Source organism: Anomaloglossus baeobatrachus, chromosome 4, assembly GCF_048569485.1.
Source record: "Anomaloglossus baeobatrachus isolate aAnoBae1 chromosome 4, aAnoBae1.hap1, whole genome shotgun sequence".
NCBI lineage: Eukaryota > Metazoa > Chordata > Amphibia > Anura > Aromobatidae > Anomaloglossus > Anomaloglossus baeobatrachus.
The window spans coordinates 638683340-638699872 of record NC_134356.1 but is presented as its reverse complement, the minus strand read 5'-3'; the positions used below and the strand labels follow the sequence as shown (position 1 = coordinate 638699872).

At 46.6% G+C, this 16533-nt stretch overlaps 1 protein-coding gene across 1 annotated transcript; it reads right to left on the bottom strand.

Annotated features, from left to right (window-relative positions):
* Positions 1-979: 979 nt before the first annotated feature.
* PBDC1 (polysaccharide biosynthesis domain containing 1) lies at positions 980-15046 on the bottom strand. Its single transcript, XM_075346453.1, has 6 exons — positions 14927-15046; positions 8512-8577; positions 6924-6983; positions 6379-6519; positions 6174-6285; positions 980-3214 (listed from the first exon to the last, which is right to left on the bottom strand). Exons 1-6 carry the CDS (start codon positions 14963-14965, stop codon positions 3117-3119), a joined length of 516 nt encoding a protein of 171 aa, XP_075202568.1. The 5' UTR covers positions 14966-15046; the 3' UTR covers positions 980-3116.
* Positions 15047-16533: the final 1487 nt, after the last annotated feature.

The following is a 16533-nucleotide window of genomic DNA, read 5'->3' as shown; positions in this document are numbered from 1 at the left end:
CAGCAAGATACAGTATGCTGTGCAGGGTCCAGATGTGCATACAAGCTGACGGGGGCCACTTTGAGCATCAAAGTTAAATGAGTGCCATATGCGTGACCAGCATTCGATGTTTTGAGGGGGTCATGGGTTTCATATCATAGCATTTCTGTATGCAAGGTGTCGATTCGAATTGAATTGATGATGCCCTACAATTTTGTAACTCACTTTTTTTCTTTATCTCTTTCTGTTTTCAAGATTAAAATGCTAACTCCGTTGTTTTCCACCAGGTGGCGCTATAGGTGGTTTCATTGCGTAGCGCATAATAATAACTTTATTCGTTTATATAGTGCTATTAATTCCACAGCGCTTTACATACATTGGCATGCCTGCTTTACTATACCTAGACACCACTTCTATGCCTATAGCTGCCGCCGTTCTCAAGTTAATGGCGGTGGACAGGATATGGGTGGACACATATATATATGCCATGCACATTGCCCACTACAGGCGAGAAATTAGCACAGTGAGCGGAGTAAGGGTATGTGCGCACGTGTGCGTATTGCATGCAGTTACGCTGCGTTCTGCACCGCAGCGTAACTGCATGCATCCTACGTCCCCTGCACAATCTATGGAGATTGTGCAGGAGCCGTGCGCACGTGGCATATTAGAACGCAGCGATTCGGCTGCTGCCTGAATCGCTGCGTTGTAAGAAGTGACATGTCACTTCTTTCGTGTGGTTTGCATGCTGTCTATAGGGAGAGGTAGCATGCAGAGCGCACGTTCTCTGCCGGCACCATTCGCTTCAGAACGGAGCTTTTCGGCTGCGCTCTGAAGCACACCTTTTCGGTGCGGTGCAGAGCGCACACGTGCGCACATATCCTAACTCCCACCAACTTTGTATTGAAAGTTACAGCAGTTTAGACTTTATCTGCTTCTGCCGTACTTCACCCTAGTGATGGCGTCAGGTCCGGAGCTTTATAACACACACGTACATACTGTATATAGGAGTTGTAATTTATTTTGTTGCCATATAGGTATATGACTACTACAGTAAAAAAAAAAAAAAAAAAAAATAGATTTTTTTTGCATAAAAAAAATCAGAACTGGCCTTTTTTTTTTTTTACATGCTTAACTAGGTCCTTTACTTTTTCAGGGCAGGTGATGGTACAGCCATTGATACCAGGCAGGTAGTAGTAGACATGGTGTCACCTGCCCTGATCACCTTTCTATGTAGAAGTGAACCAAGCAAGACTAACTGTAAGGCTATGTTTGCACGTTGCGTTTTTTTCCGCGTTTCTGCAGCGTTTTTAGCAGCAGCGTTTTTGCGCTAAAACGCATGCGTTTTTGATTTCCAGCAAGGTCTATGGGAAAAGCAGAAATCCTGTCTGCACTTTGCTTTTTTTTCTGCAGCGTTTAATTTGCATATTTGTGGTCAAAAACCATGCTGAAAAAGAAGCAGCATGTCAGTTGTTTTTGCCATTTCTGCAGCGTTTCCTTAACATTGGAGTCAATGAGAAATGGCAAAACACAACCAAAAGCACAATTCCTGCGTTTTACCTGCTTTTCCACTGCGTTTTTGGCTCAAAAAACGCATGCTTTTCTGGACAAAAATTAATGGGTTCTAATGTTCCTTTACACACACACAATAACCGAAAATTTAAATGTTAAAAAATTATAAGCTTCACCTATTTTTCTGATAAAATGTGCATAACCACTATTTTTTCATTAAAATTGATAATTTCCCATATAGTTTTATTAAAAGTTAATTTTATACTTTTTTTCTCTTTTTTCATTTTTTTTTGACTAATTCAACTTTATTTCTCAGTGTCTTGATCTAAAAAACACATCTGTGAAAACGCAGGTAAAAAGCACTAAAAACGCATGCGTTTTTAGCGCTAAAAAATGGTCAAAAGCCATTTGGTCAAAAACCAAGGGAAGGAAAACGTGCAGAATAAACTGCAGGTACTCCGACGCAACGTGCGCACATAGCCTAAGAGTTGCAGGAGCCATGTTGGTAGTCTGCAGCTGCCGGATCAAACTGGCCAGAATCTGGTGCTCCTATACATGCCAGGCCTACTAATCAGAAGAGGATGTCCGCAGGTAGGAGGTTAAGGTTTTGGACTACTAGCATGGCTGCTAGACCTGAGCCCTATGAATCTTTTTGATCATCTCTAGAACTAATCCTTTAAACCGTGCACATAACCAAATGAATTAGCCAAACCCACCGATGAGTGGGACCTTATCACACAGTTAGATTTATTTATTTTCTTAATAGTAGTTGTGATACTTTGGCGGGGGGGGGGGGAATGAAGGAAAGTCTTTGACCGTCGCGTCCAAGCTGTGCATCTGGCGCACTCGCTTCTACATTGGAAATGAGCCATGATGTCAAGACGTGGGCACGTGTCCTGTTCATTAGGATAAGATTCATCCACGTCTTGGCGAGGGATGGAAGTGAGTGGCACTGGAGTATCCCTTGAACAAGGAGCTCATGTTATTTATCCGAATATTTCCTTCCATGTATGAAGTTTTATTATTGTTCCTCCATATTTACTCTTTTTTTGGGAGAGGTGAACAATATGGCTGAATGAAGGCGAACAAAACTAATATGAACAATAATCCCCATATTCTCTGCAAGTACAAACACTATTCCCAAATCATAGTCAAGCTGTGTGGAGGAGGAAGAGAAGTGACAACTTCCTTGGTGACAGTGATTTCCAAAGAGGTTGTCCCTTTTTTTTGGAAAGGCATGTGTGAATAAAATTTGGTTCTGAAGTTGTACAAGTTAAACTTTGCCATAAAATAATTCTTCCAGTTGTGTAGCTGTGTCCAGGTGTGAGGCAACTATGAATTTTGTAAATATACAGGCGATTTATTAAAATTTACAAAAAATAAACCCCGGGTGTCCAAATACTTGTAGATGGCACTTTGTGAAGCGGTTTTAAAGTCTGTGGTGGCAGCAATGAAGTTTGGGTATTTTACTGTTTGCCAAATGAGTGTATAGTGGAAACTGCAAAAAAAAAAATAAAATCAGAATTGTTTGGTAACTGGTATTGTCATAGAGGACACAAGGCCCGGCTCCACTGGTTTCTCTGACCCATCCGACGGCGTCCACGGTGGTGGCACTGCCCTCCTGGCTTTCATTTCCCAGCTCCTTTATGTCTGTGGCTGTAAACGACGTCATTACATCCTTCTCTGTTCCGTGCAATTTCAATAGCAAAAAATTGGATTCGGGTGGCTGAAAGAGAAAAAGAAATAAGATTCGCCTTCATCGGGAGCGTCAAGAAAATGTGGGGTGTACGCTGCTCAAGCCATGAGACTGGCACTAAGGCCAGAGTCACACTCTCACATCACATCACCCGGCGCAGCCTGCCAATCTCCGGACAGGAGCGGGTCAGCTGCATAGAAATACATGCGCTGACCTGCTCCAATCCGGAGAGCAGCAGGCCGCGCCGGGTGATGCAATGCGAAACTTGCGTGAGTGTGACTCCGACCTAACAATTACAACCCAAACAAAAAGTCATCTCCTTCCGAGAAGGCTTTATGTGGCCTACTGCCACAAAGCTATTCACTCAGTTTAGCTTAGTCAGGTAGCAAAAATTTGTTAAAAACAAAAGGTAGAAACTGTTCTGCGACTTCAGACCTGTGTCTGCCTCCTACAGGACACTAAACTGAGGAGGTTGGTGCCAATAGGCCAGGTATAGCCACCTTTTTGGTCAGGTTGTAATTCGTCCTATCTGCAGCATATACACTCATGGTTTCCCGTGTCCCCTGAGAGAAGCGAAGTTCAAAGCTCGATAGTATAAGGGGAAAGTGAGAAATCTCACATTGTTACAAAAATTTTGCAATCTGAAAAGTTTAGTAATAGCCTCTATTTCTAATAGGACATGCACAGAAGGTAAAGAGCTCAGATGGTTTTTACGTGAGTGATGCTCTTGGGCTGCATTCACATCTGTGATCTCCAGACTGGTCCTGCCCCAAATGCCACAGCATCATAGCTGTCGAATTAAGTTCCCAGACCAGAAATGATCATCCTTACATGGACCGTAAAACATGGATGTGTGACTACAGAATTACTTGCAGCCCTAATTACATATTCTGTCCTGAAAGTGCTGCTCTATGGGACAACACTTCTTGCTTATTGTCAATATTTATTTATATGACTGCTTTGGTGATGTCCATAGCATGTGACCTCTACAGCAAACCACTGACCTCAGCAGCCTATCATGGCATCACTACCGATCGCCTGCAGTGGTCACGTGCTATGAAGACTATTTACATGAGCTGCAGTTGTGACATCAATACTAGATGGAAGCAGGTAAGTGCTTACTAGGTTATTTTAAAGGGAACCTGTCATCAGGAATTTGGCTTTCAACCTAAACGTTTCCCCCTCTGCAGCTCGTGGGCTGCATTCTAGGAAGGTTTTTGTACTTTTTGTGCCCCTTTTTAAACCAAAATAAACACTTTATAAACTTGTACCTTTCTGTTTGAAAATCTTGTTAATTTTCCATGTGGGCGGGCCGTGTGGCGTCCGTTGCTGTAGCTTACGCCGTCCCCCATGCTCCAAATCATGCCTCATAACGCCGCCCACTGCGCCGAGGTCCCGTGCACGCCGGGACACCTAGTGACGTGGTCGCATGCACGAGAGTATGGGCGGCGCTGTGATTGCATCGCAAGTGCCCGCCCATACTCTCGTGCCCGCCCTTTCCCCCACTGCCTCCAGCGTTCTGCGCCGGCCCGACGTCACCTCCTTCCCATCGTACCCTGCAGCAGGAAATAGATGGGAGGAGCGGAGCACAGGAGAAGCAGAGGATCTGAGCGACGTACAGAGGGGAGAGCGCGCACACGAGAGTATGGGCGCGCACTTGCGATGCAATCACAGCGCCGCCCATACTCTCGTGCCTGCGACCACGTCACTAGGTGTCCCGGCGTGCACGGGACCTCGGCGCAGTGGGCGGCGTTATGAGGCATGATTTGGAGCATGGGGGACGGCGTAAGCTACAGCAACGGACGCCACACGGCCCGCCCACATGGAAAATTAACAAGATTTTCAAACAGAAAGGTACAAGTTTATAAAGTGTTTATTTTGGTTTAAAAAGGGGCACAAAAAGTACAAAAACCTTCCTAGAATGCAGCCCACGAGCTGCAGAGGGGGAAACGTTTAGGTTGAAAGCCAAATTCCTGATGACAGGTTCCCTTTAAAGCATTACCTGCCTATGGATAAGTTTTGTCTGAGTACAGACAATCCCTATAAGTACTACGACCTGCAATTGAGCATTTCTTGGGGGGGGAGATTGACAGAGTGGTTGATAATACGGTTGTGTGCTGACACCTCCTACCACATCATACAACTTCAGGGACTAATTTACAATGGCTGAATGAGCTTTAAAAGAGTTCTCCCCACAATGAGCTTTAGACCCCTTCACACATCTGTTTTCACACGTACCGGAGACACTGACAAACGTAGACCCATTAAAATCAATGGGTCTGCACACACATCCATGATTTCACAAGGTCGTGTGCTCCACTCAGCGACAGGTTATTTTTTCTCCAGCAGCACTGATGTGATCAGTGTGACACGTACTGGAGAAAACCCATGTCTTTGAAATAAAATTATATATTTTTTTTTTTTCTTTTTACTCGTCTCCAGCCCTGCTGTCACTTGCTTCCGGGCCCACTCATTATGCTCATGCATATTCACTGCACCACTAACGCGAAAGCACCAGCAGCGCTGGGGACAGGAAGGTAGAGAAGTTCATGCTGTCCGTGTGGCTATCCGGATGTCACACAGAACACACACTGACACATATACCACGGACCATGCAAAACAGGTGTGTTTTGCACGGACGTGTGAGAAAGTGCTTACATGGAGACCCGAAAACTAAAATACAGTGTAATAAGCGAGATGGTGGTTTCACAGATGTTGATTACGGACCCTAGCATAAAGGGTTATTCCTATGTTCACATATGAATATTGTCGGATAATGCTTGTAATGCTGAACACTTGCTTTTCTACTGCTTATTAAAAGTTTGTCGTTGTTGATATAGTAAATAGCAAGATTTCTTGTATTTACCAGCACTATCTATCCATCCATGATGATGGGAATATTCCTATAACACTATCGTCCTTGTGTACGGATAGCATCTGTGAGCTGTCGCTGTTTTCACAGTATATCATCCATTTGCTACACACTCACTGAAGATGGTATTCTCCTCTGAATACTCCTTGCTGCTGTCCAGTCTTAATAAGGTCCCGTAGTTAAAATCTTCCACTCGATTCTCAAAGTCCAGGCAGAATGGCCGCCATTTCTATGAAGGTTATACAACAAGTCATTGTTATGCAGAAACAAAACTGGGAGGGGGGGGGGGGGGTGAGCAGGATCTCCTTAGTTAGCACTTTACCTCTTTGGCCGCAGGAGACTTCAGATCTTCGGGGTCGATTACATCAATACGTAGATCCGGAAATTCCGACCGAAAAGTTGTGTAGATCCCATCATCTAAACGGGTCAGTTTTAGGAGGCGAGGATCAACGGAGGATATAAGCTGAAGGGACAGAATGTAACACCATCACTTGAAGTGGCGTGTTCACAAACATGGGATCTGGCAGGAATTGACAAAATTTAAAGTATCTACGCATGGTTTATACAAGATATAGGTTGCAAGATACCTTTTAGATCACGGCAGTGATTTAGACTGGTCAAGGAACACACGTTTCTTGATTATCTGCCTCACGTAAAAATCATTGTCCTGATATCCTAGATACACAGAACGATTGTGCATGGAAGTGCAGTCAGTATTTAACAGGCCAGAAAATAACCACTGATCAGCAGTAGTTTACTGACCGCGGTCATCCTGGCTAAATGCTGTGATTTTTGCACTAATGCCAGTCGCTTGACACTGCACTGTATGTTCAGCCCTTGCCTTCTCCCCTGGGAATGGAAACTTACATTGAAGTAGACCTCTGCGTGCTGATACGCCTTCATGGCCCAGGCCAATTCCAGGGCGGGCTACAAAATAAAACACCAGTATTATTTAGAGAGCCTTAGATTTATCATAATTCATTGTTCAGGGAGGGGTAGACTATACAGAGAAAAGTCGTATGCATCTATTTGGTGGTCACTCAACAGTATCAACATATTGAAAGGGTTTCCCCCTTTTTTTGGTTTTTTTTAAAAGACTGCTCCCCAAATGATAGTCATGTAACATAACAAAAATTAAAGGAGTTGTCCGACAAACTCCAAAAAAAACAAAACAAAATTTAAGTTAATCTGTGCTGTATTGTCATATAAAACACCCCCTACATTATTTTTTTTGTTTTCTAACTTTTGTTTCTCTTGATTTTTCACTTTATTCTCTGCAGCTCTTTGTTTACATTCAGCACAACCTAACTGACATGTTTGACTGCCGAACCCAGTGTCACAGCTGGCACCGCCCCCGGCCTCAGTGTCCAGCCCCGCCCTCTGCACACACATTCCCTGTCAGTATTCTGCCCCAGCACCTGATAGATAAATGAGTACTATCTATGTAATGAAAATTATATATAGTCCCTAATGTGAGTCTATAGGATATATACACATATAGACACATATAGACACACAAACCTAGAGTTATATAATATATTATACATAATCCCCCCTCATGCACTCTCCTCTCTCCCACTGCACTGTCTCCTCTGCCCCCAGCACTCCCCTGTCTCTCACCCATATGAACTCTCGTCTCTGCCCCCCTGCTGTGTCACCCATGAACTCTCTTCTCTGCCCCCCCCCCCACTCTGTCAGCCGTGCACGCTCTCTCTTCTCACCCATGCAGCATGCTGTCTCTTCTCCTCCGTGCTGAGATGATTGCAGTGTCCTTACAGCTGAGCGATACAGAGCTTAGTGCTGTTGTTCGCTGGTGTCAGGTGACATCCCTGCTTCTGACTGTATTCAGAAGCGAGGAGCACGGGAGGCTGCATTCATCACAGAGACAGCGCATGGGGGAGGGGGGGGGTCACAGTTGCCCGGGCACCATACAACATAATGAGCTGAGGACACTGTTGCACAAACAGCGCTCACGGTGTCCTAGACAGAGAGGGAAACCCTGTTTGTCCAGCACATACAGGGCACAGATAGCCGCGCACAGGGAGGGGGCGGGGCTCAACGCACTGTACCCGCCCAGCAGGACGGCAACATGCACTGGCAGATTTGCATGTCAACATGGTCCTGCCCATGTTGACATGAAATGACCAGAAGTAGCAAAATCACAGCAGGACCAGTCACACCTCTGAGTCGGGGGAGAGGGGCTGACAGCAGGGCAGGTAAGTGGTCACTATCTACTTACCTGCCCCAATGTAGCCCAATAGTGTAAATAATAAAAAAAGCAAAATAAGCCGGATAACCCCTTTAATAGAAATCATCATCCACAGCAGTAGCCCTCCACAGCCAATCACTGATCTCATCGGTATTACTGGGGCTTGTTACCAGCTAATTGCACACAGAAAAGCAAGACCATGATAAACTAGTGGATCCATCAGTATCCTGATTATTATACACTTACATCATTGCCGTAAGATTCTGCAGGAAGAGACAGCGCCTCCGCCACAGACATCGCTTCTGTTGCTCCCTGGAAAACAAAAGGCGAAGGGGGGACAAAACTTATTTTTGTAAATGATGTGTGTTTCAGCAGCCTACAGGCACCCCCCGTACAAGCACCAGCTAAGTCTAGGTTCACATTTATACGCCTGTAGATCTAGAATGTATACATCGAAAACGTACCAGTCTGAATTTTACAAAATGTGTCCTCTACATATATATTTCGATTTGCTTGCTTTTTCTCAGCTACCATCACTAATGGTAAATACGGATTCAACCAAATCCACCATCTCTGGGAAAGGGAATTTGAACAGTTGGTAAAGTTATGTGCATGTGTAGGTTTTTTAATATATTTTTTTGAGGTAGTCAAAAATTATGAGGTTTCTACCTGAAACGTCTACAGGAAACTCTCCTTCTTTGGCGAGTTCTTTACAAAAGTGCTTCAGGAAACAAAAACCGTCTGTTAAGTTATATTTTTTATGGCCTTCTGATTGGACAGTGCCTAGTTTGGAGCAGATTCCATCAGGAGCCGCCTCAAAGATGTGACCTGCACTTCTTCATTTGTCCAAGTGTTTTTGAAAACCTGAAGAAGTGGATGAAAAATGCTCAAAAGACTGAACAGATAACCAGCAAAGAGGTTTTACAATAGAAATGAACAGGAAAAGTTTGTCAATTGATATCCAAGTGTTTTTTTTATCTGTTGTTCCAAAAGACTCCCTAAAAAAAAAAAAACAAAAAAAAAAAACCTCTGTGTGCACATGGTCAAAAGATACATTCACAGTTTTTCCAGTGGTCAAAAACGTCCATTTTTCAAGTGGATGATACCGTGTTTCCCCGAAAGTAAGACAGTGTCTTACATTCTTTTTACTCCCAAAAGTCCCACTATGTCTTACTTTCGGGGTATGTCTTATATTGGAAAAAAAATCCCACAGCAATCGCAGCAAGTCTCCATGCAAGGTACCGTATGGGGACTTGCCGCGATTGCTGCACATGAGGGCACTGAGGCTGCGTGTTTTTGTATGTTGTCCGTGGTCCTGATGCTCTCAGCTGGGCGCTCGGCCGCCGGCGTGTCAGGGCGCTCAGCTGGGCGCTCGGCCGGTACTGTAAAGAAGAAAAAAAATAAATAAATAACGCTTTCCGTTTACTATGTCTTACTTTCGGGGTACGTCTTACATTAGCCGACCCCCCCAAAACCCCCACTACGTCTTACTATCGGGGGTGTCTTACTATCGGGGAAACACGGTACTTTATTCAGGAATTGTTCCTTGTTCCTTGTATCCGTAGTTGTATCAACCCGAAGTGTCTTTTCTTGTATTTGGATTATTGCACAGAGATTCTTTTTCAATATTATTTTCCTCCGACTCTTGAGCCGTTATTGAGAGGTTATTTTGTCTTTTTATTGGGAGTTTTCCACATTTTTTAAATCCATTGAGCAATGAATAAAATGCTAGGGTTATTTTGAAGAACAAAAAAAAAAAAGGGGGGGGGGAAGCTAGCAAAACATTCAGATGCCCAAGCAGCTTTTTATCCATCCTACTGACTTTTACTGTAAAGCATATTCACAATGGGAGACGCCTGATCAATGCCAGTCAACAGCATTTTACTAAGTTAGGCCTCTTTCACACGTCCGTGTCTCCGGTACGTGTTTGGTCCGTTTCCTCACGTACCGGAGACACGGGCACACGTAGACCCATTCAAATCAATGGGTCTGCGCTCACATGCGTATTCTGCCATGGACCGTGTGGAGCATACGTGTGCCCCACACGTAGACATGTGTCCATTTTCTCCGGCATCACACGGAACGCAAACGAACCACACGGATGGACATGCACTGGAGAAAACACATGCGTCTGCGAGAAAAAAAATTTTTACTCACCTTCTCGAGCCCTGCTGTCTCTGCCGCTGCTGTCACTTGCTTCCGACCGCCGCTCATTATGTTCATTGCATATTCACTTCACTGCGGCCGGAAGCAGCAACAGCGGGGAGTCAGCAGGACCGGAGACTGAAGATCAGCACCACGGACAGCGAAGCCAGGGACAGGTGAGTAGAAAGTTCCCGTTCTCCATGTGTTATCACGGATAACACACGGAGCACACACGTGTGCCATAAACACAGCTCATGGAGGGAAATATGCACCTTTGACACGTCCGTGAAAAACGACGTGTGAAAGAGGCCTAAAGCACAGACAGGGTCATATTGGAGCAGTCATACTGATTAAAATTAAACCCAAGGTGAAGAAATCGGTTTTGTATATTTTGTTTCTTCTATACATATCTTTGTGTGGGACTGGTGGAAGGGTCTTCAGCTCTGCTATAGCCCCTACGCTGCCTCTGGGGGTCTTTTCTTCCTTATTTAAAGTTTGCATTGGTCTAGCCGCAGGCAGCGCTTGCACAGATTGACCTCGTAGTGGGCTTCAGGAAAATGGCGGCTGCGCATGTGCAAATTGCTCAGCGCCCCCAGCGTCATTTTCCTATAGCGCACCATGAGATCAGTCTGCCCATGCACAGCAGCCATTTTCAGGAAACCTGTGCATGTGCAGCCCACCACGAGCTCAATCTGCACATGTGCAGCCCGACATTTTCCTGTAGCCCACCACGAGCTCAATCTGCACATGTGCAGCCGACATTTTCCTGTAGCCCACCACGAGATCAATCTGGGCATGCAGAACCACCATTTTCCTGAAGCCACCATAAGGTCAATCTGCACAACTGCCGCCTGTAGCTAAGACGGCCTCCGTGTAAAATTATAAAATTTAAAAAAAAAAGAAAAGACCCCCCCCCCCCCCTTCACCCAGAGGCAGCGGAGGGCCCAGAGCACAGCTGAAGACCCTGCCAGCACTCCTGCTCTGATACACGAATATATGAATAGAAGAAAACGTCAAACACAGACTAAAGAAAATACATAAAACGGATTTCTTCACCTGACATCTCATTTTAATCAGTAGGAGAGCTCCAATACGTCCCTGTCTGTACTTTACTTAGGCTGCTTTCACACATCAGTTTTTATCCAATCAGGCACAATCCGGTTTGTGCCTGATGGAACGGATCCGTCTCAGATTGGGTAAAAACTGATGTGACGGATCCGTTTTTGTTTTTTTTTTTTTAAAGGCTGAGAGAGACCCCATCATCACCGCACATACACCGGCATTACCTCAGTGACGACTCCCTTCAGTTGCTGCGTGGAGCTGATAGAGAGCGGCGGTGTTCTACTGCCGCTCCTGTCAGCTTCATGTAGCAGAGCTGAAATCGTCGTGGGACCTCTGTGGATTACGTCGGACATGGAGGGGTATTTGGGGACTTTAATAAAATGGTGAAAGAGGGGTTTATTTGTCTTTTATTCCAAATAAAGTGTTTTTTTCGATGTGTTTATTTACTTTCACTTACAGGTTAATCATTGGGGGTGTCTCACAGACGCCTGCCATGATTAACCCCTTATTACCCCGATTGCCCCCGCACCAGGGCGATTCGGGATGAGCCGGGTAAAGTCCCGGGACTGTCGCATTTAATGAATGCGGCAATTCCGGGCGGATGCTGGCTAATATTTTTAGGCTGCGGGGTTCCCCATAACGTGGAGCTCCCCATCCTGAGAATACCAGCCTTCAGCCGTGTGACTTTACCATGGCTGGTATCAAAATTGGAGGGAACCACACGCCGTTTTTTTTTTAATTATTTATTTACTGCAAGATATAGACCCGCTCACCGGCGGCTGTGATTGGTTGCAGTGAGACAGCTGTCACTCAGCGTGGGGTCGTGTCTGACTGCAACCAATCATAGGCGCCGGTGGGCAGGGAAAGCAGGGAATACGAGATTGAATAATGGGCGGCCGGCATTTTCAAATCAGGAGAAGCCGCCAGAGGAGTTTGACAGCCGCAACGGTGATCAGTGAGTGGGTGAGTGTGAGTGAATGAGCCAGTGAGTGAGAGTTTGAGAGATAGTGAGTGAGTGATTGCTTGTCAGAAAATCAATGAATTTCTCACTTCTGGGCATGCTCAGAAGTAAAAACAAAATACGGTACATGCTTCCGGCATTTGAAGCATGCCACCGTATCCGGCGTGCATAGACTTTCATTATGCACCATGCCGCACCCGGTGCTATGCATTTTTTTGCCGCTGGCAAAAAACGTTCCTCTCTGCGTCCTGTGCGGCCGCCGGAGTGACGATTTTTGCCGCAACCGGCAAAAACCGGATCAAATGCAAGTGCATGTGGCACAATCAGGCGGTAATGAAAGTCTATGAGGAAAAACCGCACCGGCGGAAAAAAAAACAAAAACACAATGCGGTTTTCCCGCAAATCGCCGGATTGTGCCACACAGCAAAAACCGGATGTGTGAAAGCAGCCTTAGTAAAACACTGCGGACAGCTTCTCTTTAAACGCTCGGCGTCTCTGAAGGCCTGAACCGCACCTGAAAACCGCATGCGGTTTGCTGCGGTTTTACCGCGGTATTGTTCGCGGTATTGCCGCGTGCGGGTTTGGATGTGCTTTATTGCATTCAATGCAATAAAGCACATTAAAAAAAAAGTCATTCTGAGATAGTGGATAGACAGACAGAGGGATAGACAGACAGAGGGATAGACAGACAGAGGGATAGACAGACAGAGGGATAGACAGACAGAGGGATAGACAGACAGAGGGATAGACAGACAGAGGGATAGACAGACAGAGGGATAGACAGACAGAGGGATAGACAGACAGAGGGATAGACAGACAGAGGGATAGACAGACAGAGGGATAGACAGACAGAGGGATAGACAGACAGAGGGATAGACAGACAGAGGGATAGACAGACAGAGGGATAGACAGACAGAGGGATAGACAGACAGAGGGATAGACAGACAGAGGGATAGACAGACAGAGGACAGATCGCTGCATTTCGCACGGTCGGCAGTGAGTTCACATTACTGGCCGTGGGAAATGACCGGTAATTACCTCTGCTGTCTCGCTGCGAGACAGCAGAGGTAATTCAGCGCTGTGTGTCAGTCGCGGCTGGATGTGCGCAGCGCAGGACCTGTGGATTACGCCGGAGCTTTGTTTCGGGAGGGGTTAATAAAATGGTGAACGAGGCTTTTGTTTGTTTTATTTAAAATAAAGGATTTTTCGGTGTGTTTTATTCACTTTACTTACGGGTTGATCATGTCAGTTGTCTCAGACGCTGCCATGATCAAGCCTGGAGTTAATGGCGGCGATCCACCACCATTAACTCCTCGTACTATTACCCTGACTGCCACTGCTACAGGGCAGCAGGAAGAGCCGGGACAAGCCGGTACTGCCGCATAATGCATGCGACAGTCCCGGGGCAGCTGCGGCTGATATTTTCGGCTGCGGGAGGGGGAGTGAGGCGGGGGACATTAACCCTGCCCCTCTCCCTCCCCAGCCTGAGAATACCGGGCCGCCGCTGTGTGCTTACCTCGGCTGGACGGTAAATATACAGCGGAGCCCACGTGCTTTGTTTTCTATATTTCTGTTTGATTTCTATGTGTGTTCTATGTCTGTGATCTGTGTGTTTGTTTACTCTCTGCTCCGCTTCCTCTTCCTGTAATGACATCACTTCCCTGCAAAACCGCAGACAGGCGATGTACATTACCGCAGGTAAACCGCGAAATACCGCAGGGAATAACGCAGGAAAACACAGTGAACCGCACAGAATTTGGTGCCTGCGTTATTCCCTGCGGGATTTCACGATTAACATTGGAGTCAATGTAGTGAAATCCCGCAGCGACGTGCGGAAAAGAAGTGACATACAATTGTTTTTGCTGCGGGAATCCCGCAGCAAAACATGCAGCTGTCAAATTCCGCCTAGTGCGCACAGGATATTTTCTGCAAAACCGCAAAAAATCCGCGGCAAAATCCGGTAAGTGCACACAGGGCCTAAGAGTGCGGCTCCGTACTGGACCCTCGCTGACATCTAACGGTATATGGAGGGGTTTTTTGTTGGACTCCTAACAAAATTATAAAAAGAACCACAAACAATAAATTGTCACCTTCCATAGTAGTGCGGATGATGGAAGTGCTCTGTCCACCATCACTGCGTATAGCAGAAAACACTGCCCTATAATGGCACCATATACAGGACACAGCACTGAGCGGGAATTGTGGTGTCGCTTTCAGCAGCTTTAGCCCCCAGAGAAGACTATGGGACCATTACAGCATAGAAAGGGTTAATCCTCCGCTCCTATTCATTTCTATGGAGACCACTGAGAAGATGGAGAACAACAAGTCTCTGAACAGCACTAGAGCAGTCACAGGTGGACCACGTGCTTCTGATAACACCGGCAATACTGCGGAGGATCCATGACTAGGCCTGCCCCTGCCCCCAGTGTAATCCCTTCTACAGAGAAGCCCGGCTACGGGAACTTGTTACCGTGACACAAGTTATAAACTCACCAGTGAGCCCAAGCCAGCTAATTCCCCCGGAGCCGCCATATTGGTAGCTGTCCTCTGACCTTTGCTCTCTCACCCGGAAATAATTCCCCTTCTCTGTACGTGAAAACCTGTTTCGCCATTGCTAGTATTCCGTGCATTCTGAGCATGCGCACAGGTAGTTCGCTGATAGGCTCGCCGCTCAAACTTGTGACAAGTGCCGCGGCCAATGATCGTGCAGCAACTGACCGGTTGCTGTGGAAACCAGGGCAGTTTTTCTTTATATAGTGGGACAATCACGTGATGAGGAGAGGCGCTTCCCGCCTTGTGAGCGGCCGGCGTTGGGCGACGCTCAGACTGAGGAGAATCTGAGGAGACGAGAAAACAAACGGCGTTATATCAGGGGCGGGTGTGGTGGATACCGGGAACGAGCTGTATAGAGGGGCTTTTTATGTGGAGATATATATTAGTGCTTTTTAACCCCTTCACATACCTCCCAACATTTAAAGATGAGAAAGAGGGACAAAGTATGTAATGTAATGTATGTATGCAATTTTAAGCCACGCCCCTAACCACACCCATTTTGCAATCTGTCACGCCCACATCCAATCCTTTTCAGCTCTGCTGATCACATTGTATAAGGCTGCGTGCCCACGATCAGTATTTGCAGCATTTTGGATGTAGCGTGTTTTTGCTGTGTCCGTATTGTACAGTACAAGCACAGTGGAGGGATTTCTAGAAACCCTGTGCCCACTGTGCTTGTTTTTTCTGCAGCAAATACTGACCTGCGGAGCGTCTTTTCAGACTGCAGCATATCAATTGTTTGCTGCAGTTGCATGCGTCCTCCGTAGGGAGAACACAGCAGGAGACCGCAGCGCACTGAACCTTGATCGTGGGCAGAGGCAGCTGCGTTCTGCGGAGGAGACGTGCAGCCCCGCAGGTCAGGACCCGCTGCCTCCAGGACACAGCGAGTCCTGATCGTGGGCACAGGCAGCTGTGGTCTCCTGCGGAGGAGACGTGCAGCCCCGCAGATCAGGACGCGCTGCCTCCAGGATACAGCGAGTCCTGATCGTGGGCACAGGCAGCTGTGGTCTCCTGCGGAGGAGACGTGCAGCCCCGCAGATCAGGACGCGCTGCCTCCAGGATACAGCGAGTCCTGATCATGGGCACAGGCAGCTGTGGTCTCCTGCGGAGGAGACGTGCAGCCCCGCAGATCAGGATGCGCTGCCTCCAGGAGACAGCGAGTCCTGATCGTGGGCACAGGCAGCTGTGGTCTCCTGCGGAGGAGACGTGCAGCCCCGCAGATCAGGACGCGCTGCCTCCAGGATACAGCGAGTCCTGATCGTGGGCACAGGCATACGCACATATACGGTACATATTTGAAGACAAATTCCCTAAAATACATATAAACAGACAAATCTATACACAGTCATCTGCACTGACATACATAGATATATACATCATACATATACACACATTGGAGGTAATAATATGGGGAAGCCGGCAGCAGCCGCACTCACCTACCCCGCTTGTCTCTATCCAGCTCCTCCTCGGCATGTGATCACTTGGCAACACTTTAACAGACCTAGCCACGCACAGTACACACTGACACCGCTGTGTATGTATCACAA

Coding starts and splice junctions, on each gene's coding strand:
- PBDC1 (XM_075346453.1), bottom strand. CDS start 14,965: ATGGCGGCTCCGGGGGAATTAGCTGGCTTGGGCTCACTG. Junction 6,286..6,378: donor AGTCTCCTGCGGCCAAAGAG/GTAAAGTGCTAA, acceptor TAACCTTCATAG/AAATGGCGGCCATTCTGCCT. Junction 3,215..6,173: donor AGAGGAGAATACCATCTTCA/GTGAGTGTGTAG, acceptor TTTCTCTTTCAG/CCACCCGAATCCAATTTTTT.